The sequence below is a fragment of the Bubalus bubalis genome, chromosome 17, assembly GCF_019923935.1.
Source record: "Bubalus bubalis isolate 160015118507 breed Murrah chromosome 17, NDDB_SH_1, whole genome shotgun sequence".
NCBI lineage: Eukaryota > Metazoa > Chordata > Mammalia > Artiodactyla > Bovidae > Bubalus > Bubalus bubalis.
The window spans coordinates 32,422,375-32,449,570 of NC_059173.1; the positions used below are offsets into that span (position 1 = coordinate 32,422,375).

General features: G+C 48.4%; 1 protein-coding gene across 7 annotated transcripts in view; it reads left to right on the forward strand.

Annotated features, from left to right (window-relative positions):
• The window catches only part of FNIP2 (folliculin interacting protein 2), a 130,328-nt gene that overhangs the window by 94,813 nt on the left and 8,319 nt on the right, over window positions 1-27,196 (forward strand). For 5 of the 7 annotated variants that reach the window (XM_025267981.3, XM_025267984.3, XM_006073900.4 and 2 more), the window contains 7 exons: window positions 2,057-2,258; window positions 2,530-2,618; window positions 5,215-5,361; window positions 5,477-5,646; window positions 10,189-11,386; window positions 12,087-12,243; window positions 26,021-26,221. In XM_025267981.3, coding sequence (XP_025123766.2) covers window positions 2,057-2,258; window positions 2,530-2,618; window positions 5,215-5,361; window positions 5,477-5,646; window positions 10,189-11,386; window positions 12,087-12,243; window positions 26,021-26,221 — 2,164 coding nt within the window. The other 2 variants (XM_044930389.2, XM_044930390.2) reach the window with 2 other exon arrangements.

Genomic DNA, 27,196 nt, shown 5'->3' on the forward strand with positions numbered 1-27,196 from the left:
CTGAAGGAAACTCAGCTGCTTTAGAGTTCAGGGGAGCAAGTGAGAGCCAACATGCTGTTAGAGCTGCGGGTGATTCTCAGAAATTCAGCAGGTGGCACCGTCTGCTGTGCTGACTGGAGTTGGTTACTGTTTTCAGGGTGGAACTAGAGCTGACTCAGACATCTGAAGAGAGCTCGATGGTCACTGCAATTTGATTATTAGAGACCACATTGACCAAGACATGCAGACTGATGTAGGCATTCTTACTTTTACAAAAAGGAGGGAAGGAGGAGATGACAAAGAAGAAAGGGTTGCAAGAAAGGATTGGTGTAACATAAGCTTTTCCTCTACAGAATACAAATAAACTGGTGCAGAGAATCAAAGTTATTGGACAGGTACTGTGGAAAAGAAGAGGGAGCATTGTGTGAAATTAAGTAAAATCGTAAGAGCGCCTCGACAGTTTCTTTCTGCCAAGTAAATAATTAGGATCTAGGGGTTTCTCAGAGAAAGCAGTTGCTGGTTTATTTTAATGCCTAGCATTTACAAGAGCACTGGGAGACCATGTCCTTCCCCTGGTATGTCTGTGAGTGAAGTCTTTTACTGATTTATCAGCCACACCAATGACATGGTCCTCTGAGGTTTGAACACGGTGCCTGTCTCCTTTCCTTTTTTATCTCATTTTAAAAGAGATAGCTTTCTTGACCATAAAACTTCTGATGTGTGTATGTTTTTAAAATCTGGGTATGCTCGAGATCTGTGAGTAGAGCACTAAATAACAAGTTAAAGACCGGGAATGAGGCTGGCTGCCTTGAGTTCTGCCAGCAGACGTGGCCATCGGGGTGTAGTTTGTAGTAAAGGACGTGAAGGAGGCAGCGTCCTCCTGTGCTTAGCAACAGACAAAGCTGAACACTAGGGTCAATGAGAAAGATTTACTGCAAACCTGCCTTGTGCCATGCTAGGCGCTTTCATTTGCAGTGTGATGTCACTTGCTTCGGGACTTCCTAAAGGTGGCGCTAGTGGTAAAGAACCCATCTGCCAGTGCAGGAGACATAGATGGGGGTTCTATCCCTGGGTCAGGAAGATCCCCTGGAGCAGGAAGATCCCCTGGAGCAGCGCATGGCTACCCACTCCAGTATTCTTACCTGGAGAATCCCATGGACAGAGGAGCCTGGCGGGCTACACTCCATTGGGTCACAAAGAGTTGTACATAACTGAAGTGACTTAGCATGAATGCACATCCTTTGCTTTGGTGTTAGTTTTTTTTTAATAGAAAAAAACAAAATAATTTAAAAAATCTTTCACTCTTGCTATTAGCAGCTACATGGTTATATGCTGGTTTTTCAGAATAAAGGAGAGACCTGGATTGGCTGTATTTGTGAGGTTCACCCCTTAAAACAAATTGAATATGCATTCAGTTTGTTGGCTTCATACTTCTCTCATCCTAGAAGCAGAGTCTTTGCACAGAACGTTAAGTTGGTCCAGGTGCTGACTATAGTAGAAAAGAGGGGGCTCTTTCTTCTTGGAGGGTTTGCTGGAGAATGTTCAAGGTCACGTGGCTTAGTCTCAGCATTTAGAGGAGTAACTTCATCTAATAGTTTTAGTAACCTTGGGAAGGCAAGCCTTGGCTGCTAGTAAATGTCCAAACACGATGTCCCGGTCACACAGTGGACCGCAGTGGACCTTCCCTTTCAGAGAGTCTTATCTACTGGTATCTATCAGCTAAAACTGAGGGCCTATGTTTTGAGCCAACAGATGTTTCACACCCCTTCCAAAATACCACCAGTCTGATGTAACACAGTTCAAGGGAAAAGTACTAAGTGTCTAATAAGAGGGCACTTAAAATTACTTTCAGTTCTCACTGAAGTTTCTTTTCATGTAAGGATAACACTGAGTATCAAGTAGAGGTTTTCATTTTCACAATAGAATCTGATGGAGGAGGACGGCTTAGCAGGGGATGTGCTCTGAGTGAGGACCACATGCCCTGGTAGGCTGTCAGGGTGTCACCCTGGCTTCATGGCTCATTTTCCCTGTGGTCCACTGATGGCAGGGCGACTCCTCAAACCCCTTCTCCTTCCAGGTCAATGGATGAGACGTTCAGCTTGGCCGAAGAAACCTGCAGTTCCAACCCGGCCATAGTCCGGAGGAAGAAGATTGCCATAAGCATCATCTTTTCACTATGCGAGAAGGAAGAGGCACAGAGAAATTTCCAGGACTTCTTTTTTTCTCATTTCCCCCTGTTTGAATCTCACATGAACAGGCTGAAGAGTGCCATTGAAAAGGTACTGAAAGTACAGTACGTGGCCCCACAGGGCTGTAAGGGCGGCGGGCTCTCTCTACTGGATTGCTTTCCTGGGGCACGTGGATTGGCGGCAGCAGTGGTAGACAGATCCATAGGCACACTGATGCCAGTCAGCAGGTGCTCACTGCTTTGGGAAAGGGAATTACTGCCTCCCATGTGGGCTGTAACCTTGTCTCATGAATAAAGCCTGGTAGATGATTGTGAAGGAATGTCGTCTCACCATAAAGTGGCTTCTTTTCTCTCCACCGAAGGCCATGATTTCCTGCAGGAAGATAGCAGAGTCGAGTCTCCGTGTCCAGTTCTACGTCAGCCGTCTAATGGAAGCTCTAGGGGAGTTCAGGTAAGTTGGCAACGTTTGGCAAACCCAGCAAGGGACATTGTGGAGCAGCAACCTTGAACCTCCACATGCATGGAGACCATGACTCGGAATTCAGAGTTGGGGGCAAATTCCGACTTGGGGGCTGGCAGTTATTGGTTATTTTAGCAGCTCCTTCCTTGGAAGCTAAGGCCTGAAGCAGCAAAAGTTTAAGTCACCAGCACCAAGTTATCCTCATGACTGCCTGAGGGACAGTTTTTGATCTGATTGTCTACCAGAATGAATGGAGAAAATTGATGTTCATATGTCTCATGTCATCTCACAAAAACCCTCAGAGTAAGCACTCTTGGCCCATTTTACAGATGCAGAAACTTGAAGCCCAGATGTTCGTCCAGAGCACAAGTGGGGAGAGTGTGTGTGTCAGGGACATTACACTCCAGTTTGTCAGGACCGTCCTGTGCACACCTGGTGTCCTCCCCGTGAGGGTCCTCCTCAGGACATAAATCACATGGTCACCCTAGTGTATCTTTACTGTGAGTTCCTGATTGATGACCTTTGTATCCTGGAGACCAGTTTTCTAGAGGTCTTGCCCCTTGTGTCGGGCAGAAAGGCAGTCTGCTCTGAGGGCAGGTGGGATTCACAATCACCAGGCTGAGCAGGGTTGTTGCAGCTCTCCTTACAGCCGGCTTCTTGGGCGGGGAGTGGAAGCCCCCTCTGAAACAGTCACGAGCTAATGAACGAATCTAACTGTTCCTCTCTAGCTGCAGAACAAAAATGTTTACAAGTCTTAGAACATTAGGAGGTTTTGGTGATGATTAAGGTAAAGGCTGGTGAACTCAGATGCTGCTTGAAGCAAAGTCTCCATCCAGTCTTTGCTGAGCCCTGAGTTATGTGTAAAGTACTCCAGTAACACATGACTCGTTATCTGGGGTTGCTCAGACTAAGTCAGATATTTAAGGAATATGTGCAGCTGTGTATTTCGGTGGCAGTGTGGTGACTAGTGAACCTCCTGCAGTGTAGGCGCCCTGAGGCTGCTGTGGCAGATCCAGGCTGGCTTGTGCTGGAGCGTCTGCACACTTCTTTAACGAAAGGTCCAGATCTTAAAGTGCAGGATCAGAGGCCTCACTGTGGATGGATGGGTCTTGTTCTTACGTTAGCAAACCGCTGCTCAGAAACAATGACAGTATGGTGTGTTAGTGCTTGGCGGCCTTGGTTTCAGTAGGTGAACCCCAGGTCTGTGTGGCTGTAACTTGTCCCTCCTGCCTGCTCAGAGATGCTCTGCTTGGCACACCAAGGCAGGATCCTGTGTGTCCCAGCTCCTTGATGCACATGGCCCCAGACTGAGGTCAGAATATGCCTCGTGTCTATTCACCGGGGAGAGGGGATGTGTCCTAGCCTCAGAGGCAGAAAGGTGGTCTGCTCTGGGGGGCACGTGGGATTCATGGTCAACAGGCTGAGCAGGGCTGTTGCAGTGCTTCTTAAAGCCAGTTTCTCAGTGGGGAATGGAAGCCTAGGCTAAGTCAGAGTGCTCCCTGGAAAGACCCCCGTGAGCCACATGGGCTGGAGCAGAGCCCGCAGCACCAGGCGTCCTCATCGGAGTGTGTGTCTGCTGCGAGGAACCTAGCTCTGCTACACCTCGGTTTCTTAATCTGTAAAATGATATGACTAGACTCATCAGTTTCCTAACAGTGTACTGTCCTAAGAATTTGATTCTGTCAGTCTGTGTAACAATCTAGTAAATAATATAGTGAAGAAGAGACATTTATGTAGCTTTTTCATGTGAAGTGAATAAAGTGCTTTGGTTCAGAGAAGGAAGGTGCTGACGAGAAATTGGGAGAGTTGAGTTGCCTCTGGTCACATTTTCAGTCTAGCATATTTGATTTTTCTTCCTTATTTTCTTTTCCAGTAAAAATTGCCCTAGATTCTGACACAAGGCATCTTAAAGGATATTTTACATCAGTGTTTAGTATACGTTTCCTGAAAAGGGGTCTCTGCTGCAGCTGCTCAGCTTTTCTGTTGTGCAAATGTACCGAAAGATAATAGGGAAATGATGCACATGGCCGTGTGCCAGTAAAGCTTTATTTATAAGAAAGGTCAGATTTGACCTGTACATTGTGTCCTTGTTTACCAACCCCTGTTTCATATTACTTTATTTGTAGTTTTCTGTTTAAAACATTTTATTATTGGAGTATAATTGCCTTACAAAGTTGTATTAGTTTCAGCTGTACAACAGCGTGATTCAGCCATTACTATGCGTATATGTCCCCTCTTCTTGAGCTCCCCTTCCACGCCCCAATCCCACCCCTCTAGGTCATCACAGAGCCCCGAGCTGAGCTCCCTGTGCTATACAGCAGCTTCCCACTAGCTGTCTGTTTTACAGACGGTAACGTATATAAGTCAGTGCTACTTTCCCAGTTCACCCCCAACCTCCTTCCCACACTGTGTCCACAAGTCAGCTGTGTCTCTGTTCCTGCCCTGCACCTGACCCCTGTGTATGTTCTGCTTTGAATGCCTTAGGGGCTCCGTAGATCCAGATGACTGTTTTCTTCTGGGTTCCTTTATGCAAAGGTCACCCACCACGACACCTGTGACAGTTCCCTGCTCCCCTTCTCTTCTGTAGAGGGACGATCTGGAGCCTGTACTCCGTGCCCAGGATCGCCGAGCCCGTGTGGCTGGCCATGATGTCCAGCACCTTGGAGAGGACCCAGCTGTGCCAGCGCTTCCTCAAGGAGTTTACACTCCTGATAGAGCAGATCAACAAGAACCAGTAAGGGCGGCCCACTGGGGCCTTGCACGGCAGTTCCTCGCCCATGTACGTGCTGTGGGTGACTGCCTCTTCCTGCGTTGACTCACTTGGTTATGTTTCCTCCCATTTCTCCAAGGTTTTTTGCTGCCCTGCTGACTGCAGTCCTAACCTACCACCTGGCCTGGGTACCCACCGTCATGCCCGTTGACCACCCACCCATCAAAGCCTTCTCTGAGAAACGCACCTCTCAGCTGGTCAACATGCTGGCCAAGACACACCCGTACAATCCTCTCTGGGCGCAGCTGGGTCAGTACCTGATGTGACCATTCAGAGGCCGCGTGGGGTGGAAGTGAAGAAACAGCAACGTTTTCGGTTGATATTAGCCATCCTACCCAGCGATTCCCAGGTGTCACTGGGCTGGCAGGGAACAGGAGACTGGCCCACAGATTCTTCCTGTAAAGCGGGACCCTCACCCCACCAGAGCCTCATTCTCTTTAAAGCCATGCAGGCCTGCTGGGTCCTCCCACATGGAAGCCACGGCTCCTCCTCTGGTGGGCTTCTTTAATGTTGGCACCGCTGACACTTGGATCAGAAAATTTTTTGTTGGTTGTGGGGAGAGGGGCTGTCCGTGCCTGGCCAGACTTTTTTTTTTTTTTTGTAATATTTATTTGGCTGTGCCAGGTCTTAGTTGTAGCGTGTGGAATCTAGTTCCCTAACCAGAGATGGAACCCAGGCCCCTGCATTGGGAGCACGGAGTTTTAGCCACTGGACCACCAGAGAAATCCCTGGTCAGATGTTTAGCAGCATCACTGGCCTCTGTTCACCAGCTGCCAGTGAAAACCCCTCTTCCAAAGTTGTGATGATGAAAAATGTCACCAGACATTGCTGAGTGTCCCATAGTGGGCAGGACACCCCCTGGTTGAGGCCCACTGCCCTAGAGAGGGTGGACTGGATAGGAGGAAAGTCAGAAAAAAGAAAGTAAGCACACGCTGTGATTCCATTACCTTTTAAGTTTGAGCTGAGGGCAGAGACCTTGTCTTTCTGTCCACCGCCCCCTGGGCTACTTCCTCCGAGCTTCGCGCTCAGGCCTGGCACAGGGACCTGGCGTGCCATGTGGCGGCTGGCGGAGCATGGGCTTGTGAGACCAGGGCTCAGGGTGGGAGAGGTGGGTGCCAGAGCCTCTCAACAGCAGAGCCTGCAGTGACCAGTCAGAGTTGCATACCTGCTCTGTCCCACGACCCCGTCCGTCAGCTGGACCCAGGGCTGCGATGCCAGGCAGCTCACTCTTGGGACGCCTGCTGCCTGTGGAGGAGGCAGGTTGTATTGAGAATGTCCTGAGCACTCCTTTGGTGGGGTGGGCAGAGGCCAGCCCACAGAGAGAGAGAGAGTGTGCAGTGCGGAGGGTGAGGGCCAGGGCCAGACGGCTGGACTAAAACCCTGCCTCCCGGGCAAGCAGCCTGACCTCCGTGCCTCTGCTTCTCCGCCTGTGCTGTGGGGTGTGATGACTCATGGCTGCTGTGGGAGCCCCACTGCTTATCTCTTAAGTGGCCTGTTGTCCATTCTGCTGCTGCGGCTGTTAACATGGCAGGGGCCCCAGGAGATAGAGGAGTGAGTAGAGGGGGCTTTCAAAGAAGACACACTTGTTGTTCAGTCGCTAAGTCATGTCTGACTCTTTGTGACCCCATGGACTGCACACCAGGCTTCCCTTGTCCTTCACCATCTCCTGGAATTTGCTCAGATTCATGTCAGTTGAATCGGTGATGCCATCCAACCATCTCATCCTCTGTCATCACCTTCTCTTGCCCTCAGTCTTTCTCAGCATCAGAGTCGTTTCTAGTGAGCTGGCTCTTTGCATCAGGTGGCCAAAGTATTGGAGCTTCAGTTTCAGCATCAGTCCTTCCAATGAATAGTCAGGGTTGATTTCCTTTAGGATGGACTGCTTTGATCTCTTTGCAGTCCAAAGGACTCTCAGGTCTTCTCTAGCACCACAGCTCAAAAGCGTCAATTCTTCGGTGCAGAGTTAGAAGGGCAGCATTTTCCAGAAAAGAATTGCAGACAGGGGACAGGCACAGCAGACTTGGGAAAGAGCATATTCTAGTAGTAATGAAATGAAAGCTGTCACTGTGAGCCACACTCTATTTCAGGTGCTTTCTGCACATACTAATTAATTAGAGTCTCATTCTCAACCTGTTGCTGCATCCTCACTATATTACAGATAATAAGGCTGTCTTTCTCTGTGCCCTGGGTCACGAAGTGTGTGAGGAGGAAGGAGGGTGTGTTTCCCACGTTAGGGGGATCCTAGGTGCAGATGAGTTAACTGAAGGATTTACAGGTGTCCTGAAGGGATTTGCTACAGTCCATCAGCACAGAGGAAGGAGCCGGGAGCCCAACTCCTTCTGGGTCGTTGGGTTCTTCCCAGGGAGGACCAGGCACTGCCGTTCTGGTTATGGACAATAGGCTTGAAGAAAAACTTATTCAGCAGTGACAGAAGGGGGCCAGATGTTTAGAAAACATGGTGTTTCTTGGTGCCCAGTCACCCATTTTAAAGGAGCATGAATTGAGCAGTGTACATTTAACTAGATAAGTATATTTCTACTTAGCTGTGCTTGCCATGTGAAGTTTAACTAATTGATATCAGTTCCATGTGTTTGGTATAACTAGGCAGAGTCCCTTCCTCTGGGCCCAAAATCCTCTTTCAAAGGAGAGCATATGTTCTCGGAAGTACCCCCCAGCACCCCAACAATCCAGCAGGGCCTGCTGTGGACAGACTGAGGATGGGGTGCAGCCTGGGGTACAGTCACAGGGGAGAGCTTTATGAAGCCAAGGGTTAAGTGATGGTTGGGTTTCCAGTATTACAGAACATCGAGGACTGCAATATTTTGACAGGGAGACACTTATTTCCAATGATTGTTATTATTATTTTTATTAAACATTCACCAAGTCACAGCAAACAGGAAAATATAGATGGCCAGGAATATGCCTGGTGCTAATGTGCTTGTAATCACTGTTCCTCAGTCACAGAGAAGGTCTGTCTTGAATGATTTCAAGGCCCGTTTGAGAGTTTGCCGGGATGGGCCCTACTGCCACCTAGCTCCGCCCGTGTTCCTGCTCATCTTCTTGATGAACACTGGGGCCGAGTTAACAGTAGTGTCGTGTGAATCCCTGACATGGCCCTGACACTCCGCAGCCACAGCAGACGTGATCACAGGAAGTAGCAGTAATATGCTCTTAGTCAAGAAAGTTTTCTCAAACAAAAGTGCTTGTCCAGAGAGCAGCTGCAGTTCTGAGTTATTTTCAATTCTTGCATGGTTTCTCAGTCAGGTGCAAAAGCTTCTGAGGTAAAGTTCTACTAGTTTGTAACTTAGTCCTTTTATAGAGGGGATCGTGTGGCTACACTTCTGCCTTGCCCATTACCTGTTCTCAGAGTCTAATTCTGGGAATCCTCTCAAGAGGAGAGGACCCACCTCTGATGGGTCCTATCACTTTCTGCTCAGTCTTAACCTTATGGCACCCCACTCCAGTACTCTTGCCTGGAAAATCCCATGGACAGAGGAGCCTGGTAGGCTACAGTCCATGGGGTCGCAAAGAGTCGGACACGACTGAGCGACTTCACAAGAATTGTCTCCCCCGCTCCCTCTAGATGGAGTCCAGATTCCTGAGTTCTTACCTGTAACTGTCACCATGTATCTCCTCTCCTTTACTTAGGGTTGTTCCACATTTTGATTTATACCAGCATTCTGATTATTCCCAAAGTGGTTTCTGATTCAGGGTTGCTCCTGCAGAGATGTAAGGGGGATAAATCTATGTGAAACACTCAGCGCTGTGCCTGCAGTCAGGAAGTGTTGGCTTTTTGTTGTAATTGTCAATATTATTATCAAAGTACCAGAGATACACCTTACCAAGGGTAGTACTCAGATTTTATGAAATGCAGTAATTGTAATGGTCAGGCACTGGACAGACACCTGTGATGAGAAGCCTGTGCTGCTGGTTCTCAAAGGTTTGCCTTTCTTCTACCTTAGCCAGTTTTTAATCAGCATGTCAGGATATAACTTATGGTGCATTTTTCTCCAGTAGAATTTCCATATGACCCAAGAGAAAAAAATCAGATTCATTATTCATGACCAAGTGATTTTTTTCTTGTTAATCAAATTGATTCCACTTGATGCCTCCTGTGTATTGAGCAAACCATTTCATTAAGTATTTTGAATTGATTCACTGCACTTCCACTCAGAGATCCCAGAATTTGGATGTAACCCCAAGGCTTCTTGTCCTCGGATTCTTCTAAAAAAGATCTCATCATTCTAGTTTCCAAAATAAATGATTTGGTTTGGTCACAAATAAGGGCTCTGGCTTTAGCCGTCCTTGGGAAGAATGGAGCCAGCTGGCCCACTGACCTGCATGGTGAGACCCAGCCTGCAAACGGGGGACTGTGTGCATGCCACTGCACGCAGCCCTGGACCTGGTATACACACTGGTGCTGTACCCACTATACACACCCATGCTGCACCCAACATATGCCAGCACTGCACCCAGCACGCTCCCATGCTGCACCTTGCGCACACCTGCACTGAACCCAGTGTACACACTGGTGCTTACCCAGCATATCCCTGCACTGCACCCAGCATACACCACACTGCCCGTGAGCACCCAGAGCAGGGCTGCCCAGGCAGACATTCCACCCTAGAGGGAAACGAAAAGATGGTCATTCTAGGAGTTGATCTCTGTGCCTCGGGTGTGTGCAGTGAGTCTGGTCTGGGAACACGGCATCCGTGTTTCTCCTGTTCAGGCTGACACAGCCTTGAAGCGCTCACCCAGGTGACTGTGTCTTTGTGTCCACTTGGCCTCTAGGCGACCTTTACGGAGCTATCGGCTCTCCAGTGCGGCTGACGCGCACGGTGGTGCTGGGGAAGCAGAAGGATTTGGTGCAGCGCATACTGTACGTGCTGACCTACTTCGTGCGGTGCTCAGAGTTGCAGGAGAACCAGCTGATGTGGAGTGGGGGCCCCGCGCAAGGCGAGCAGATACTGCACGGGAGCAGCATCACCACCGCCCTGGAGAGGGGGGAGGTGGAGGAGTCCGAGTACGTGGTGGTCACGGTGAGAAATGAGCCTGCCCTCTTGCCGCCCACCCTGCCCGTGACCACGGCCGAGGGGTTGGCTGGGGTCCCGGTAGATGCTGACCCCAGAGACCTGTGTCCCCAACTTGATGGAGAAGGAGGCGGGGCCCTGGAGAAGAGCCTGACAGCCCACGGCGCGTGGAGACCTCAGGGCGCATCATGCGGGGAAGAGGAGAGAAAGGAGCCCCCTCGAGGCGGCTCTGCAAGGCTCCCCAGCGGTGCAGGTGTGGGCGCCGGGCTGAAGATGAGCCCTCCAGCCATCGGGGCGGAGCCAGGAGGGGAGATGCCCAAGAAGCTGCCAGACCGGTCGGCGGCCAGGCCGTGCCCTGATGGACGTCTCCGGGACAGGCCGCCCTGGGAAAAGGTCACCTTCCACATTGGGAGCTCCGTGTCTCCAGAGTCGGACTTTGAAAGTCGCACCAAAGCAATGGAGGAGCGGCTACAGGCCTGCAGGTGTGCGGAGCCAGAGCCGGCACAGGAACCCCCGGCCGGGCCTGGGGCGGCTGCTGACCCAGCCCAGGAGGGCCAGGACCAGTGCACTCTGATGTGCTCCCGGTCCCCTGGGGTATCTGGGGTGGGCAGAGATGTCAGGACCGAGGCTGCCATGGAGGTTGCTGGGGCTCCGGGCACACCTGCCGCCCGGTGCGCACCTGCCAGCCCTGCAGGTGCGCCAGCAGGGCCGGGGGGTCAGAGGGGCAAGGACGCAGACGCGCCCGCGACGAGCGGGTGCACTGCTCCTGTGCCCAGTGGCGATGCCAGCTTCAGGGTGGAAGGTGGCCTCCCCCGGAACGAGAGCTCCGACAGCGCCCTCGGAGACAGTGATGACGACACATGTGCAGCGGCCTCGCCGGACCTGGGTCCTGGAAGTGATCCTGATGCGGACCATGACCAGAGCGAAGGGTCACTGGAGGTGGAGCTGCCGCTGCCCAGGTAAGGCCGGCGGGAGGTCGAGGGAACCGGGTCAGATGCTGCCTCTCCGGCCACTGAGGGATGCGGTGGTGGTGGGGAGCAAGGCATATCATCTCTCGCCATCCTTGAGGAAGATCTGTGGCCATGGACGCCCAGCCTCAGAGGGCGGAGGGTGGATGTAGTGGTGGGTTACACCCCCGAGCAGCTTTTCCCTGCCTGTGTGATCAGGACAGCTTCAGGTGGTCGGGAAACAGCACCTCTTCCTAAGGCAGCATCAGCAGATGACCTGGTCTGTAAAGCAGTAACTAGAGGTTTGTCCCTTCTCTGTCCTGGCACCCCCCTATGCAGGTGTGTGAGTTCCTGGATCCAGACTTTGCCAATGACACCGCCACCCCCCCCACCCCCCCCGCACCCCCCACACACACATGGAGTTTTTCTTCTCTCCCGACCCAGTGCCTGGAGGATGAGGTCTGTGAGGCACAAGAACAGACTCACAACCAGCCACCAGAATATCTGATTTTTCCTGCTCTTCCTCTTCAGGAAATTTCCTTTTCCCTTTAACTCCCTTCCCTTCCCGCGCCAGTGACCTGCTTCCCAGAGAACTTATGTGACCGTCCCTGGATCTGTTTCTCTCACCTGTGTCCCTGGGGCTTTGTTCCCACTGCAGTGCAAAAAGGGAGCACGTTTGCATTGTGCGTGCTGATGGCTGGTCTTGTTTTAGGTCTCAGAGCATCAGCAACCCCAATGTGAGAAACTTCGGCCGCTCCCTCCTGGCAGGATACTGCCCCACGTACATGCCAGACTTGGTGCTTCACGGGACCAGCAGCGACGAGAAGCTGAAGCAGTGCCTAGCAGCCGACCTGGTCCACACGGTCCAGGTGAGTGATCCCAGCTGGGAGCTTCAGGCTGCTGACCAGGGGGTGAAGGAGGGGCAGCCAGGCGAGGTGGGCAGTCACAGGTGTAGTCATGGGATTGTTGCTGCGGATGCTGCCAGGGTTACGGGAACCGGTGAGGCTGCTGAGGCATCTGGGAACATGCGGAGCTGGAGGCTGTGAGCACCACAGGACACAGCAGTGGGGAAAAGAAGAGGGTCTGCCTGGTTGTCGGAGCACGATGGGGTGGGGGGACCCCCGACCTCTCACTCCTCCAGCCGCTGAGCTCCTACAGGGCCTCCTTTGGGCTAAGCCCAGCTAGAAGCCTCAGAGTGAGGAGGTCATAGCTGATGCAGATCCAGGCCTGCGGTCTGCAGAGCTCACCTCTGCACAGGACAGGGAGGGGCACAGGGTGAATCTGAGGCGGGCGGGGCAGGCCGGGCGGACAGAACAGTCAGCACAGATGGTGACAATTATATGCGTCCCAGGGAGGACCAAAGAGATGTCACATGCGTTTTGCTTTTTGGCTGATCCTTACAAGTTCCTAAAAGTAATCTATTTTAACTGATTTGTCATTAAATTCACTTTGATGGCTGTTTGAGGATGACTGTATAAAGATTAACACATCTTATGGAAAATTGCCTTGTGGCTGCCTCTTACCGCTTCTCCACTATCTGCAGCGTGACAGGAACTAAGCAGTGGCGGAAACCATGTCAGTCTGACAGACCTGTTTTTAACTGAGCCGCTATTGGGCAGACGTGCAAAAAAATAGCTGTTTTGTATTGGAAGCATATTTTATCTTGGGCAGTAGGAAAAGTCCTCTTTGCATCAGGAAAATTGGAATTTAGCTGGTTACTTTCTCCTCGCCCAACAAGTACTTTTCGAGAGGTAGAACAGAAGGCAGGGCATGCCGTCTTTGGCCTTGAGCCCCTCCTCTGTGAAGACCAGACTTCCATCAGGCACAGGCCAAGCAGGCTGGAGGTATTTGTGTGAAACGGGAAGAAAAGTTTGATGGTGAAGCAGCTGCACTCACCCCCCTGAACAGGGAAGGAGGAGGTTGGGGGGAGAGCCCTGAGGCTGGGGGCCCGCCCCGTGCAGGGACTGGCACCAGGTTCCTGACCCACCCTGCTTTGTGCTTGGCCACCACCCTCCCCAGGCCAGCCCTGGAAGGAGGCAGTGCTGTCGTTCTCTGTCTGCATAGTCCTCAGGAGCACTGTCCTTGCCTGTCGTCTCAGAGGCCCGCACGTCAGTGACCTTGGAGAAAGGAGATGCCCTCCTTGGGCAGCGCTCTTTCTAGGTCATCTGAGCCACCATATATTTAGTGGCCACCAGGAGCGTAAGGCCCTCCTTTTGCAGCACCATGTGTTTATAATCATGTATGCAGCACTGAGGGGTTTTTCATCCGCCCGTGTCGGTTTGATCTGTAAGAACACTGGTGCTGCTCACTGGACCCTTCTCCCATGGAGCCTGGGTTCTGCTCTGACAGGTGTGCCAGGAGATCCCATGTAAACCCACAGGGCCATTCTCACGCACCCATCCTCCAGCAAGTTATCATCCGAATGCCCCAGACCTGCTGACCACCACTGTGAGGACGCATCTACAGACTGATTGTCCTCCCTGAACTTGTTATCTGCAGAACCATTCATGACATTTTGTACATTTTCCATAGGCTGACACATTCAGATGTTTTGTGTATTGGGTTTCCATGGTGACCATCTAGGTCTATAATTCTTATATTTAAAGAAACAAAACCATGTTTCCTCTGCTTGTGCTCTTAAAGACCTGTCACGTCCAGTTTTCTCTTCCTTTCAAAGGTAGTATTTTCACACTGCAGCTGTTCTCCTCTCTGCAGACTATTCAGTCAGCCTGAGAGATGGAAAGTTATTAAGTCTAATAACCTACATTGTGTCGAGTGGTGAGAACATCTCCCATGCAGCCCGCGTGGGTGTTAATAGGGAATTGCAAGGGTCATAAAAATATCTTCAGAAGAATGTATCCAATCAGCATTAGTGGAGTTCTAATTTCACTTGGCACATTCATCATAATGAATTTTGCTTTTGAAGTAAGTGTTCCATTTAAACTTCTCAGACTGGGATCCTGCTCCATGGCAGTGTTTAAATAAAAACAGGCTACTTTCAACTGCCATTGACAAATATTTGTTGGAAAATAAATTAGGAGGTTTAGGAGGTGGAACATTATATTGAATGACTGCTCCACAAAGCCTAGTAATTATTTAAATTCTTGAGTGTGTTGCCAGAGAAAAAAGCAAAGATCCAAGAACAGGAGCCGAGTTAGGACTGAAATACTGGCTTGTTGAGGAGGAAGAGCTCGGGATAAATTGTTCTCTCATAATTTACTTTGAAGAACTTGGTTTTTGAATTTTAATAATTCCTAGTATTCATGCCACACTTCATCCAGCTTTGAGATTCATAGTTGTTTACAGAGAAGTATTTTTAACTTTTTAAGAGCAGTTGATTTACATTATTGATCCGTTTTCGAGGCCTGCGCGTGACAGGATTGTGAAATCTGTCTTATGTAAATACGCAGTTCTGTAACCTCAATGGACTGGGTTGTGGAGTTTCTTCTCTCACTGAGGTACTGCGTCTGGAGCTCCCAGTACTAAGAATTTCTTTTTGTGCATTTCCTTATCTAGACTCTTATGAAAGAAAGAAGTGTTAACTTTATTTCATTCGTGTCCATTTTTGTTACCAGCTTCCACGTGGTAAGATTCTAATGGCCTTTAAATATTTTAACACGTGTTCTTATTTAATCCACCTACTACCTCTGTTCCAGCATTTGAACTGTTTCTCTGCCTCCTAATGCGTAGATTATACAGCTGCCTTGAATTAGGCTGAGGTCATACTTAGTTTCATGTTTTTCCTGCCGCATCTAAATGTGAATTCTTTCTTCTGTTTTCCTTTTGACTTTGAAGGGTGAAGTGGGAGAGCCAGCTTCACTCTGCACCCATGATCTCAAGGAGCTTTTTCTCTCTCCTTCTTTTCACCTGTGTCTTGTCCACCTGTGGGTACTGCTGACCCATGGGTTCTGGGTACTGGGCCGGGGCAGCTATGAAGTTGCAGGGAATGGAGGTGGTGGAGGAGGCTGACTTGACACTACGCTGTGGTGTTACTGCTTGTTCGATGGTCGTCAGGTAAATCTGTTGGCTTTGCTAGGCCTCAGAAAAACATATTTAGAGAAATAGAAAAAATGTAATCCAGCAGTTAAGAATGCAGCTTCTAAAGGCAGACATACCTGTGTTTGACTCATGGCTTACTCCTTGTGGCTGTGTGGCCTTGGGCAGGTTTCTCTCATCTTCCAAGCATCTTTTTCATGTTCTAGAAAATGATAGCACTTGTAGGTCTGATTGAAGACCGTGAGATGACGCATGTCTGTTGTTGAGCACAGCACCCCACACATTACTGAACACCCATTAAACAGTAGCTGTTAAAATGACACCGTGAACATGCTTTGTAAATGAGTTTTCCAGGATGCTCGTGCTCTGGCTCATGAACAGAAGCAGTGCCCATTCCTTCAGTGTTAACGGCTGCTGAGTTCCCTCTGCCATGACGGTCCAAGGAGCAGGCCAAGCCACTTAAAGCTCTGCAGGGTCAGGTCATCGAGACCAAAATTAGCATCACATGTTGTTTCTTTTAAGAAAAACTCTACACTAGGGCTTCAGGCATCTTCAGAACACTCTCTAAAATTAGAGGAAAAGTTGGATATGGCGACCTCTTTAAGAGTAGCAACAGGTTGACTCCAGAAATCAGTAGTGCAGATAAGGAGTTTGCTAATGGCTTGGCTGTGCTGTGAGCCTCAAATACGTAATGAAGCCCATGCCACATCATCAGCCAACGAGGTTATGAAAGAGCCACGAGTCACAGGGACTGATAAAGCATTGCCCTAGTAACAAAGACAACACTGAGGTGGCCCGGATCAGCAGCCACCTTCAGTCAATGGTGTTGTAGAGGAAACAGCCATGCAGAACACATCCTCTGTTTGAGGCAGAACAGCTCTGGTCGCCTCCTTTCCCGGGTAGGGTGGTGAGCATGGTGGGGCCATGGACCATCAGCCCCAGCTCACTGTTGGGGGTGTGTGTGTGTGTGTACATGTACACACGTGTCTGTATAAATGCACATATATAAGTATGCACACTGGGTTATGATGTTCAAACGTATTTCTTACTGCACATGGTGATTTTAAAAAATACTTGAAAAAACTATTGGGATCTGGGTATCGCCAACTCCAGTCTGAAATCTTGGTGACCCCCTCCCCTCCTCAGCGCCCCTCAGCCTGCAGCCATTACCTGGATGCAGCCACTTTACACACAGCCATGGAGGGCTCCTTCTCAAATAGGGATTTGATTGGTCACTCTTCTGCCCTCATAGGGACCCATTTCTTTAGAGAGTGAAATCTAGTCTCCTTGGCTGGGCTCGCCCTTCGTATGTCCTTCACACACGCACACACATGGTCACACTGTCGACCAGCCTTTAACTCCCCTCCTCTCTTCCACTTCCTGGCCGATTGCTGTGTTCCCTCTGTCTCAGGCACCATGGAACCAATTTCTGTGCCATTTGCAGACCTCATCCTGATGTTGCCCCTTCTCTGAAACCATTCCAGTCCCTTTGCACATGCCACGTGCTTCAGCCTCCAGCGTCTTCTCCTGCCAGGCCTGCAGTGCCCAAGCAGGAAGGGGGCTTCAGTCCTGCCAGTCCAGCACCCAGTCCAGGGACAAGCAACACAGTGTGGTCCCCCTGCGCTGGTTAGAGAAGTGTGTGTTCCTTCAGGGGACCCTGTGCTCTAGACTGTGACCCTCCTAAAGCAGAGAAAAGTGATAGACTCTGCATTTCGGAGAAGGCAATGGCACCCCACTCCAGTACTCTTGCTTAGGAAGTCCCATGGATGGAGGAGCCTGGTGGGCTGCAGTCCATGGGATCACGAAGAGTTGGACACGACTGAGCAACTTCATTTTCACTTTTTACTCTCATACATTGGAGAAGGAAATGGCAACCCACTCCAGTGTTCTTGCCTGGAGAATCCCAGGGACGGCGGAGCCTGGTGGGCTGCCATCTATGGGGTCACACAGAGTCAGACACGACTGAAGCAACTTAGCAGCAGCAGCAGCTGCATTTAAGATATAAAGACGAAGACTACTGTGCTTAGATGTGATGCCTGAAGCCCTTTGTGTTCTTTTTCTTTACCTAAAGGAGAATAAAAAGCTCTCAAAGGCATCATTTCTCTTGCATTTTGTAAATATTAGACACGTGGCTAATTTTGATGTTTTCCCCAGTTTTTTCATCATGTGCAAAGTATTTGGACATCTAAGCTGTTCTCTGCAGAAAAAGCTACCAGCCTTCTTACATTTTGTCTTAGCATCATGCACATCCTCCCATAACTTTGTTCTGATGATCCCTTTTGACCTCGAGCATCTCTCCTCGACTTTAAACTGTTTGCTTCCTCAGCAAGTGACTGGCCTAAAGTTTAAGGCATCCCTGAAGCTGTGCCCTGTATGCTCAAGGCTGAGGCTTCCCCGAGCCCCTGCCTCCCAGGACCCCTCAGCAGTGCCCAGGGTCCAGAATGGTTGATTCTCTCTCCTTCTCTACTTTATCACAACTCGGAAGCCTTTAGAGACGACATGGCGCCTGTTTTCCAAGAGACACATAAAGCACATAAAACAGAACAACGGCAACGTGATGGTCTTGCGGTCAGGACAAGGGGGCTTAAGCCGAATGGGCAGGGGCATTAGCCCTCCTCCCACAGCCCAGAGTAGCTGCTGAGTAACTACGTTTAAAATGGTGATGGTGATAAAAGAAAGGAATTGGAACCCTTAAAAAGATGGTCTGATATGATACCCAGCTATTTAGATTCGTAAAAGAACTAAAGGGAGGTGCTAAAATGGAAAAATGCAGTCATGGAAATTAAAACTCAGAGGGGTAGTCTAATGAGCAGAACAGATTAAATGCAGCCAGAAGGGATTAGAGTTTGTGAAACAGTGACGAGATACAGACCTGCCCCTGTGACTGTAACTCTGAGACAAAAGGACATGAAAAAAATGTGAAAAGAGCCAGTAAGAGACGTGGTGGCTTGAGCGAGACGGTTTTATGGTGTATACAGGAGGCAGGACAGAGAAACAGTATTTGAAGAAAGAATGGCTGCCAGCTTTCAGATTAGATGAGCCCACTGACAGGAACACATCCACACTGAGCTTCAGGTCATCAAAGAAAAAGGAAGCTTGTCACTGGCCAGAGAGGATGGCTCTGTCCTTCAGGAAACCAAAATCCAGCATGTGACTAAAGACAAACAGTGAAAATAGAGGCCACTGTCGGGATGGGAGGCAAAGAAGGCATGGATGGCTTCCTGGAGGAGGTGACATCTGCAGTGAGGATAAGCAGAGCTGGAACGGGGGCTCCAGGCAGGGCACAAGGACCCTGCGCTCCCCTAGGGGCTGCAGACTAACTGTAGGCGGAGCCAGCTTGACTGCCATAGGAGCTTCTGTCTGTCACTGTAAACTGCCGGCGGGAAAGCCTGGGTGCCGAGCATTTAGCATTCGGTATTCCAGATGATATTATAGACTGGAAGAGGTGTTTGAGAATGGTGAGTGGTGACAGGATTCTGTTCTCTGCATGAATGTGAGACTAAAGGTGGGTTGTTTTTTGGGGGTATGGGCCATTTTTAAGGTATTTTTGAATTTGTTACAGTGTTACTTTTGATTTATGTTTTCATTTTTTGCCTGCAAGGCATGTGGTATCTTAGCTCCCCAACTAAGATTGAACCCCCACAACCCCACCACAGGCACCCCCTCCCCGCCCCTGGATTGGAAGGCAAAGTCCTAGCTACCAGGGAGGCCCCAGACTGAAGGCTTAAAAGGAGAAAAAAACTGGTCAGGCAGCCACATGTATCTGCATCCTTCTGTGTGCCCTCAGCCATCCAGAAGTGAGTGGACTTACTTAAATCCTCAGTGCCAAGGATGTGGGGGGTTGTGGTTATGTAGGTGGGCCTTGGCCCCTAGAGAGATAGGAGAATAAAAACAGGATCTGACAACATTTAACCAAGAGCAGATGCTGAGAATGTGAGTCCCAGAGCATTGATTATCTGCTTTTTCTCTGTGACTAACCCAAGGCCTATTGAAATGTTGTAAGGACAAAGACTAACAGAGTCTTGTCAAGAGAAAACACTGGTCATAGCAAACACCCTTTCCCAGCAATCCAAGAGATGATTGTACACATGGACATTACCAGATGGTCAAAACCAAAATCAGATTGATTATATTCTTTACAGCTGAAGATGGTGAAGATGTGTACAGTCAGCAAAAACAAGACCTGGAGCTGACTGTGGCTCAGATCATGAGCTCTTTATTGTATAATTCATGCTTAAATTGGAGAAAGTAGGGAAAACCACTAGGTCATTCAGATATGACCTAAATCAAATCCTTTATGATTTTACAGTGAAGGTGATAAATAAATTCAAAGGATTAGATCTGGTAGAGAGGGCCTGAAGAACTGTGGATGCTTAGTGTCACTAGTTATTAGAGAAATGAAAGCAAGACTACAGTAATGTGTCACCTTACGCCAGTCAGAATGGCCATCTTCAAAAACCTGTAAACAATAAATGCTGAAGATGGTGTGGAGAAAAGGGAACCCCTTACACTGTTGGTGGGAATGTAGATTGATATAGCCACTGTGGAGAACAGTATGGAGGCTCCTTAAAAAACTAAAAATAGAACTACCATATGACCCCATAATCCCATTCTTGGGCATATGTCCAGAGAAAAACATGGTCCAAAAGGATGCATGTACCTTAATGTTCATTGCAGCACTTTCACAATAGCCAAGACATGGAAGCAACCTCAATGTCCATTGACAGATAACGAAGATGTGGTGCATAAATATACAATGGAATACTACTCTGCCATGAAAGAATAAAATAATGTCATTTGCAGTAGCATGGATGGACCCAGGGATTATCATACTAAATGAAGTAAGACAGAAAAAGATAAATATGTGATATTGATTATATGTGAAATATAAAAAATGATACAAATGAACTTACTTACAAAACAGAAACAGACTCACAGACATAGAAAATAAACTTGTGGTTACCAAAGGGCAGAGGGGGAAGCGATAGATTAGGAGTTGAGGATTAAAATATACACACTACTGCATATAGATAAAATAGATAAGGAACAAGGAGCTATACTGTATAACACAGGGAACCAAAGTCAATATCTTGCAATAATCTGTAACGGGAGAATATGTAATTAAAAAAAAAAAAGATATGTATTCATATATATGTATAACTGAATCACTTTACATCTGAAACTAACATAGCACTGTAAATCAACTATTTTTCAAAAAAAAAATTTTAATAAAGAGGTCACTACATAAAATGTTAGTGGTATAAATAGCTGTACATGGAAAAGAAATATGTTAATAGTTGTGTGGATGACTTAATAAGAACTGGATCCAATCTAAAAATAAAGAAATCTGAATAGAGAATTGTTCAACAGAGCCAGCATGTATTAGGTATTTAGCTCATGCCTTGCATTTTGTTATGTTCATTTCTGAGACTACGGAAGAAAATGTAATTTCTCTCCTTGAGTTATTTACGAAATCACTGAGTAGACAAACAGATGTGCAATCAAGAGAGAGTTAGGACAGTGTGATTCCATGCCAGACAGTGGACGTGGGGAGTCTCATTGTGGGGCAGAGGGGAGATGGGGCCGGGCCAGGCCCCTGAAGAACTGGAATGTTTAGAAGGGAGCCCAGAAGATGTTCTGGCCACAGCCTGAGTGAGAGACGGGCTTCCTCTCTGCCTGGAGAAGGAGGTTCTCCTGCGAGAGAGCCTGGAGGGGAATGTGTGCAGGTGGAGGTGAGCCGGAGGGAAGCTGTAGGGATGCAGAGACAGGTTTGACCCATAAGCATTGGGGGGGGGGGGCATGCTAGGGTAGGTTTCTGAGTCAGAGAGGGTTTGGGGATGTGGTTACATGAGGGGGTGATGTAGGGTGTAGGGAAGCAAGGGGATGCACCTGACAAGTGGGAGGCAGTACACTACGAGTCTCATGCACATTTTGTCACAGAAACCCTGAATTAAGTACAGTCACACACTGCATGGTGGTTCATCCATAAATAATCCTCCTGCTAATGCAAGAGATACAAGTTTGATTCCTGGGTCATGAAGATCCCCTGGAGAAGGAAACGGCAACCTGCTCCAGTATTCTTCCTGGGAAATCCCATGGACAGAGGAGCCTGCTGGGCTACAATCCGTGTGGTAGCAAAGAATCAGACACAACTTAGTGACTAAACAGCAACACACTCTGCAGATGTAGAGATGGAAGCCCCGGAGAATGGGGTCGCTAAGGCCCCACAGCTAGTAAGTAATGGAGTGACAGTCAGGCCCAACCCTGCCTGGCTTCAGAGTCTCGGCTCCTTGATGAAATATCCAGACCTGAGGGAGGGAGTTCGAGAGGTCAGGCTCATGGGAGGTGTTTGAACCATTCAGTCTAATGGTTTACAACGTTTGTCAAAGTGCTTAATTTCTCAAAAGCACGCTCCGTGCATTCGTTACTGGTAAGTGTATTTATGTGTACCTTGGGTTGTATGCAGACCTGATAAAACTAAAGAAACCTGCCTGACAGATTTTACTGTTAGTTACTTCTATATTTAATAAGTTACGGCTCATAAGTAAAAGTAATAAAGAAGTGTCATGTAATTCAGTTTTCCCTTTGTTTATGGTGGTTCTACATATGCCATAAATAGAGTCATTGTGAAGAGGAGTTTTCTGTTGAATACCAGGCAGGGCAGAGGCGTGTGTGGGTGAGAGTTCCTGTGATTATCCAGGCGGGTCTTCTGGATCTCAGAGTTCTTTAAATTCTACAAGCTTAGAGACCAACTAATAAACCAAACCGTAAAACATTTACACTGCCCATTACTGCCCATAAACGTTACTCTTTAGTGGGCTGTGTTTCCTTTGGAAAGATACATGTCAGAAATCTCCAGAATCATCAGAACATGCGCTTCAATGCTCTGACCTTAGAGAAGTTTAGACCAGATCAGGACTGGGCTGTCAGTTGCCCTGGTGGTCCTTAGATGATAACTTGAAATGGTTGCAGATGACATTTTTTATCTCTCTCCAGTATTCTTTTTCTTGAATATTTACATTTTCGTCTATTTCCATCTTCCTTTAAAAAAAAAAGTATTTCGTCTTCAATAAATGAATAACTACTAAATGGCATAGTTAGATGGAGACAATTATGGTGACCTCTGGATGTATTTAGGGAAAGTCAAAGTGTTGATTGCTCGGTGACGCCTGACTTTTTGTGACCCCCATGGACTGTGGCTCACCAGACTCTACTGTCCGTGGCATTTTCCAGGCAAGAATGCTGGAGTGGGTAGCCGTTCACTTCTCCAGGGGAACTTCCTGACCTGGGGATCTTCCTGAATTAGGGATTGAACCTGGATCTCCTGCATTGCAGGTAGATTCTTTACCATCTGAGCCGGCAGGGAAGCCCATGTAGGAAATTACATGTTAAATATTTAGTAGTCTGAGAATGTATAATTCTTTTTTTAAAATTTTATTGAAGTACAGTTGATTTACAGTGTTGTGTTCATTTCTGCTGTATAACAAAGTGACTCAGTCATACATATGTGTATTCTTTCTCATGTTCTTTTCCATTCTGGTTTGTCACAGGTTATTGGATATCGTTCCCTGTACACTTCTTTCTTTAAGGTGCTGTCCTGACAGCGTTCCGTGGTTCTGCTTCCCTGGATCCCCACACACGTGACACTCAGTGCTGTGCATGGGATCACGGGTGCTTGCCTTCCCTGTGACTGCTGGGCTTGACCTGGTCTGTCTGAAGTCTGTCCTTTCTCAAGGAGCTGGTCCTGCACTTGGGGCTGAGAGTCCAGGAGAGAGGAGTCAGCCCCTCCTTCAGGGAGTGGGCTCTGGGCTCCCTGTGCATTGTCCCAACTTTGGACGCAGCTTTCTTTAGTCTGTCCCCAGGTTTCCAGTGGTGATTTAGAAACGGCTCGTGCTCACATTTTCTCTCACATAATTGTGCCGTCTCCTCTGTTGCTCCTCTGCTGTTTCCACTCCCAGGTCTGAAGCCTCCCGGCGTCACTGGTACCCAGACAGCCTTCTATCCGTCTCATCCCCCGTGAGCCTCGCCGCCCTCCTGCCGGTGGCTCACTTCTGAAGGCGGAGCTCTGTGTGTGGTTGTCGGTGGTGTGCGTGGTACCGCGTAATCTGCGGTCTGTCTGCTTTCCTTGGATCAATACACTGCTCCCTTCCCTGCCACGAGGGATGGGAAGCTACTTAGGAAACTGAGTGAGTTGGAAACTAGGGCCCAAATTATCCACTACAAATAGTTCATCCAACTAAAGCTAGACTTTTATCCCAACTGTCCCAGCCTCCTGGCCCCCTACTCACAGGGAGGTCTCGGAGAATGAGCCCTTGAATGACCTGGCTTGGATCCTGTTCCCGCACCTTGATAGAGGAAGGTGACTGAAATCCAGCGAGAGGAGATTGGCATGCCTTCCTCTCACTGTGTGTACATGGGCATATGGACTTTAATGATTTTATATATATATATTTTTTTTTTTCAGGGGCTTCCCAGGTGGCACAGTGGTAAAGAATCTGCCTGCCAATGCAGGAGATGCAGGAGACATGGGTTTGATCCTTGCGTCAGGAAGATCCCCTAGAGTAGGAAGTGGCAACCCACTCCAGTATTCTTGCCTGGAGAATCCCATGGACAGAGGAGCCTGGCAGGCTAGAGTCCATGGGGTCACAAAAGAGTCTGATGCAACTAAGTGACTAAGTACATATACCTCATATACACACACAGCACATACACTTTCATAATGGAAGTCCCTTGAAGGAAAGGTCTTCGTATAGATTCATATAGATCTTTTCTGGGAAATACCCAGCACACTGTGAATTTCTGATAAAGGCAAAGCATTGAAGGAACTTGAACTCCAAATGCAAATCTTTTAAATTTCCAAATTTTCATTTGCTTTGATCATAAGGACCAAGTCATTGTCCTCTTGCTATGAATCTGTGACACAGGGATTGAGCAAGAACTTGCCGGAACTTGTAGAAGGAACTTGTGGCAGCCATGTCTGTACTTTCTGTTCTGGAGAGTGTGTACAAGGGTAGGAGTGAGGCGTCACAAGACCCTGTGGGTGAGAGTGGGAATTTGTGGTCATTGTGTGTGTGTGGGCATTTCGACTCTTTGGTTAAAAAGTCTAAGAAATGAGAGCCATCCTTGGGAAACTGGGCTCCATTAATTCAAGAATCTGTTCTGTCACATTCTTCGTTCTTCATGTTTAAGATTATTTAAATATACACTTGAATAAATGTGGGCCACTAGATTTTGCCTAATTTGCTGTTCTTTTCAATAGGGAAATATTCTAAACCATGAAGGTTGCCCTCCTGGATATAGGACAGGAATAAATGTTGCTCCCAACAAAGTTCTCATTCAGCCCATCAGTCACTTCTTCCCGATCTGTGAGAAAGAATACAGAGATTGAATCAAAAAAGCCTCAAAACGAAGGAACCAGATCACCTGTTAAATGTAGAGTATGGCAGCAAACAGCTTGAGTTTCCATCAATAGCCTCCCCAATAATAGTGCTGTCTTTTTTTTAAAAAAAAATTTCATTTATTTGTTTTTCTGTTTATTTTGGCTGTGCTGGGTCTTCCACGTGTGTGGGCTTTCTCTCCTTGCAGTGAGTGGGGCCGCTCTCTAGCCGTGGCAGGCGAGCGTCTCACTGCGGTGGCTTCTCTTGTTGTGGGCACACTCTCCAGGGTGGGGGAGTTAATAGTTGTGGCACCTGGCTCAGTTGCCCCACGGCACATGGGATCTTCCCAGACTAGGGATCGATCCAGCGTCCGCTTGCATTGGAAGGCGGATTATTAACCACTGGACCATCAGGGAAGCCCTAGTGTTAAGTCTTAAGTACATTCATCAGTGGCCACACTTGTACCTTTTGGGCTGGTCTCAATAACACAGCTCCCTAGTCCCGTCTGTCTAGGTGGTTGTTGGAGTTGATTTATGTATGTAGCACGTGGTTCCTGAGTAAATATCACTTCATGAGTAAAGCTATACTTTTCGGGGAATATCAAGTCACCCTTCCAAACCTCGTAATGGGAAAAATGGCAGTAGACTCCTACACCATATTCTGACAGTCTCCATTGTAAAGGGAATGAGCAGAGGCTTCCCTGGCAGTCCGGTGGTTAAGACTCCACACTTCCACAGCAGGGGCACAGGTTCGATCCCAGTTCAGGGAACTAGGATCCCACAAACCACACAAAAAATAAAGGAGAGTGCAGCCTTCCAGAAGGAAGTGGACTTTCATGTCCTGGCTTGGAGCAAGATTGCAGGCCTTTTTGTTTACCTGTGGGCACTTAATGATGTTTATGGGCCCCTTCTGAGTGTATGAATAAAATAATGTTGGACTGCAGTTTTATCAAGTTAATGTTTAAATGGCATTGTGACAGCACTCTTGAGTCCTGTGGAGCCCTGGGCTCCTGGGGCTCCCACCATCACCTTCTTTTTATTTTTCAATTGGAAAACAATTGATGTACGATGTTGTGTTGGTTTCTGCCGTACAACAATGCAGAATCAATCATTGGCATACATGTATCCCCCTCCCTCTTGAGCCTCCCTACTGCCACTGTAGATCATCACAGAGCTCTATAGCTCCCTGTGCTATACAGCAGCTTCCCACCCGCCATCTATTTTAGACACCTGGAAGCATGGCGAGGAGTTGACCCCCTGTGTCTGCCCTGCAGCATCCTGTGCTGGACGAGCCCATCGCCGAGGCCGTATGCATCATTGCAGACACAGACAAGTGGAGCGTCCAGGTGGCCACAAGTCAGAGGAAGGCGGTGGACGGCACGAAACTCGGCCAGGAGGTCCTGGTGTCAAGTCAGGTGTCCAGCTTACTGCAGTCCATCCTGCAGCTCTACAGGCTTCACCTCCCTGCCGACTTTGTAAGTTTGTGTTCTCCAGTCATCAGAGAAATGAGCTATAAAACACTTCCCACGGTATTGTGGTTATAAAGTCACAAGTTCCTGTGTATTGATTTTAGTATAATTGGATGTTAGCGTCAGTGGAAACAGAGCATGTGATACAAAACCAGCACATGGGCTGGATTCAGTAACAATAGTCCTTCTGGAAGCAGAGACATCATCTCTTTGAACAAGTTACATGAAGAAGTAGGTATAATGTAAAGGCAGGGGTCAAGCACACAGGGAAATTTAAAATACCGTCCTTGGGGAAACTTATTGGATTTTCCATCTTCAGTTTGGTGCCAAATCAGCCAACCTTCCGAAGGGACTGTCGTTCCATCTGCTCAGGGACAATCCTCCCAGAGTTGTTATGGATAAAGTAGGATATTGTTTGTGTCAATACTTAAAATGTTGACGCACTGTAGCTGTAGAGGATGGTATCAATTGTTCCTTTTTGAATGGGATTTTGCAATCACTTTGATAACATTATATTAAATACAGACAGCAGACAGACCCCCTGAACTCCTAGAAAATGATCAACAGTTCTCCCCGAGTCTCTGGAATAATATGCACAACAAATTCGTGTGTGTGTGTGTGTGTGTGTGCACGTGCACGAACGCATGTGTAGAGAGATGAAGAGAAACCACACTTAAGGAGGGAGGGAGCCGGGTTTCCAGAGCAGAAAGGCATGTACCAGGAGGGGAAGAACTCCAGGAGCTGGGAGGGACGCACCTGAGATGAGCTCACCTGCATTCTCAGCTCCCCCTCCCTCCCCTGTCTGCACTCAGCCCGGCACCAAACAGCCAGCATCTCCCTGCCAGCCTCCGGCCTCCACAAAAGATGCAGAACTAGTAACAAGCAAGTAGGTGGCTGGATTACGGTCAGCTCCCTGATTGCTCAGGAAGGGTTATTCCCCTGAGTTCTTGTGACCAGACCTACAGATGCACCATACCCCTG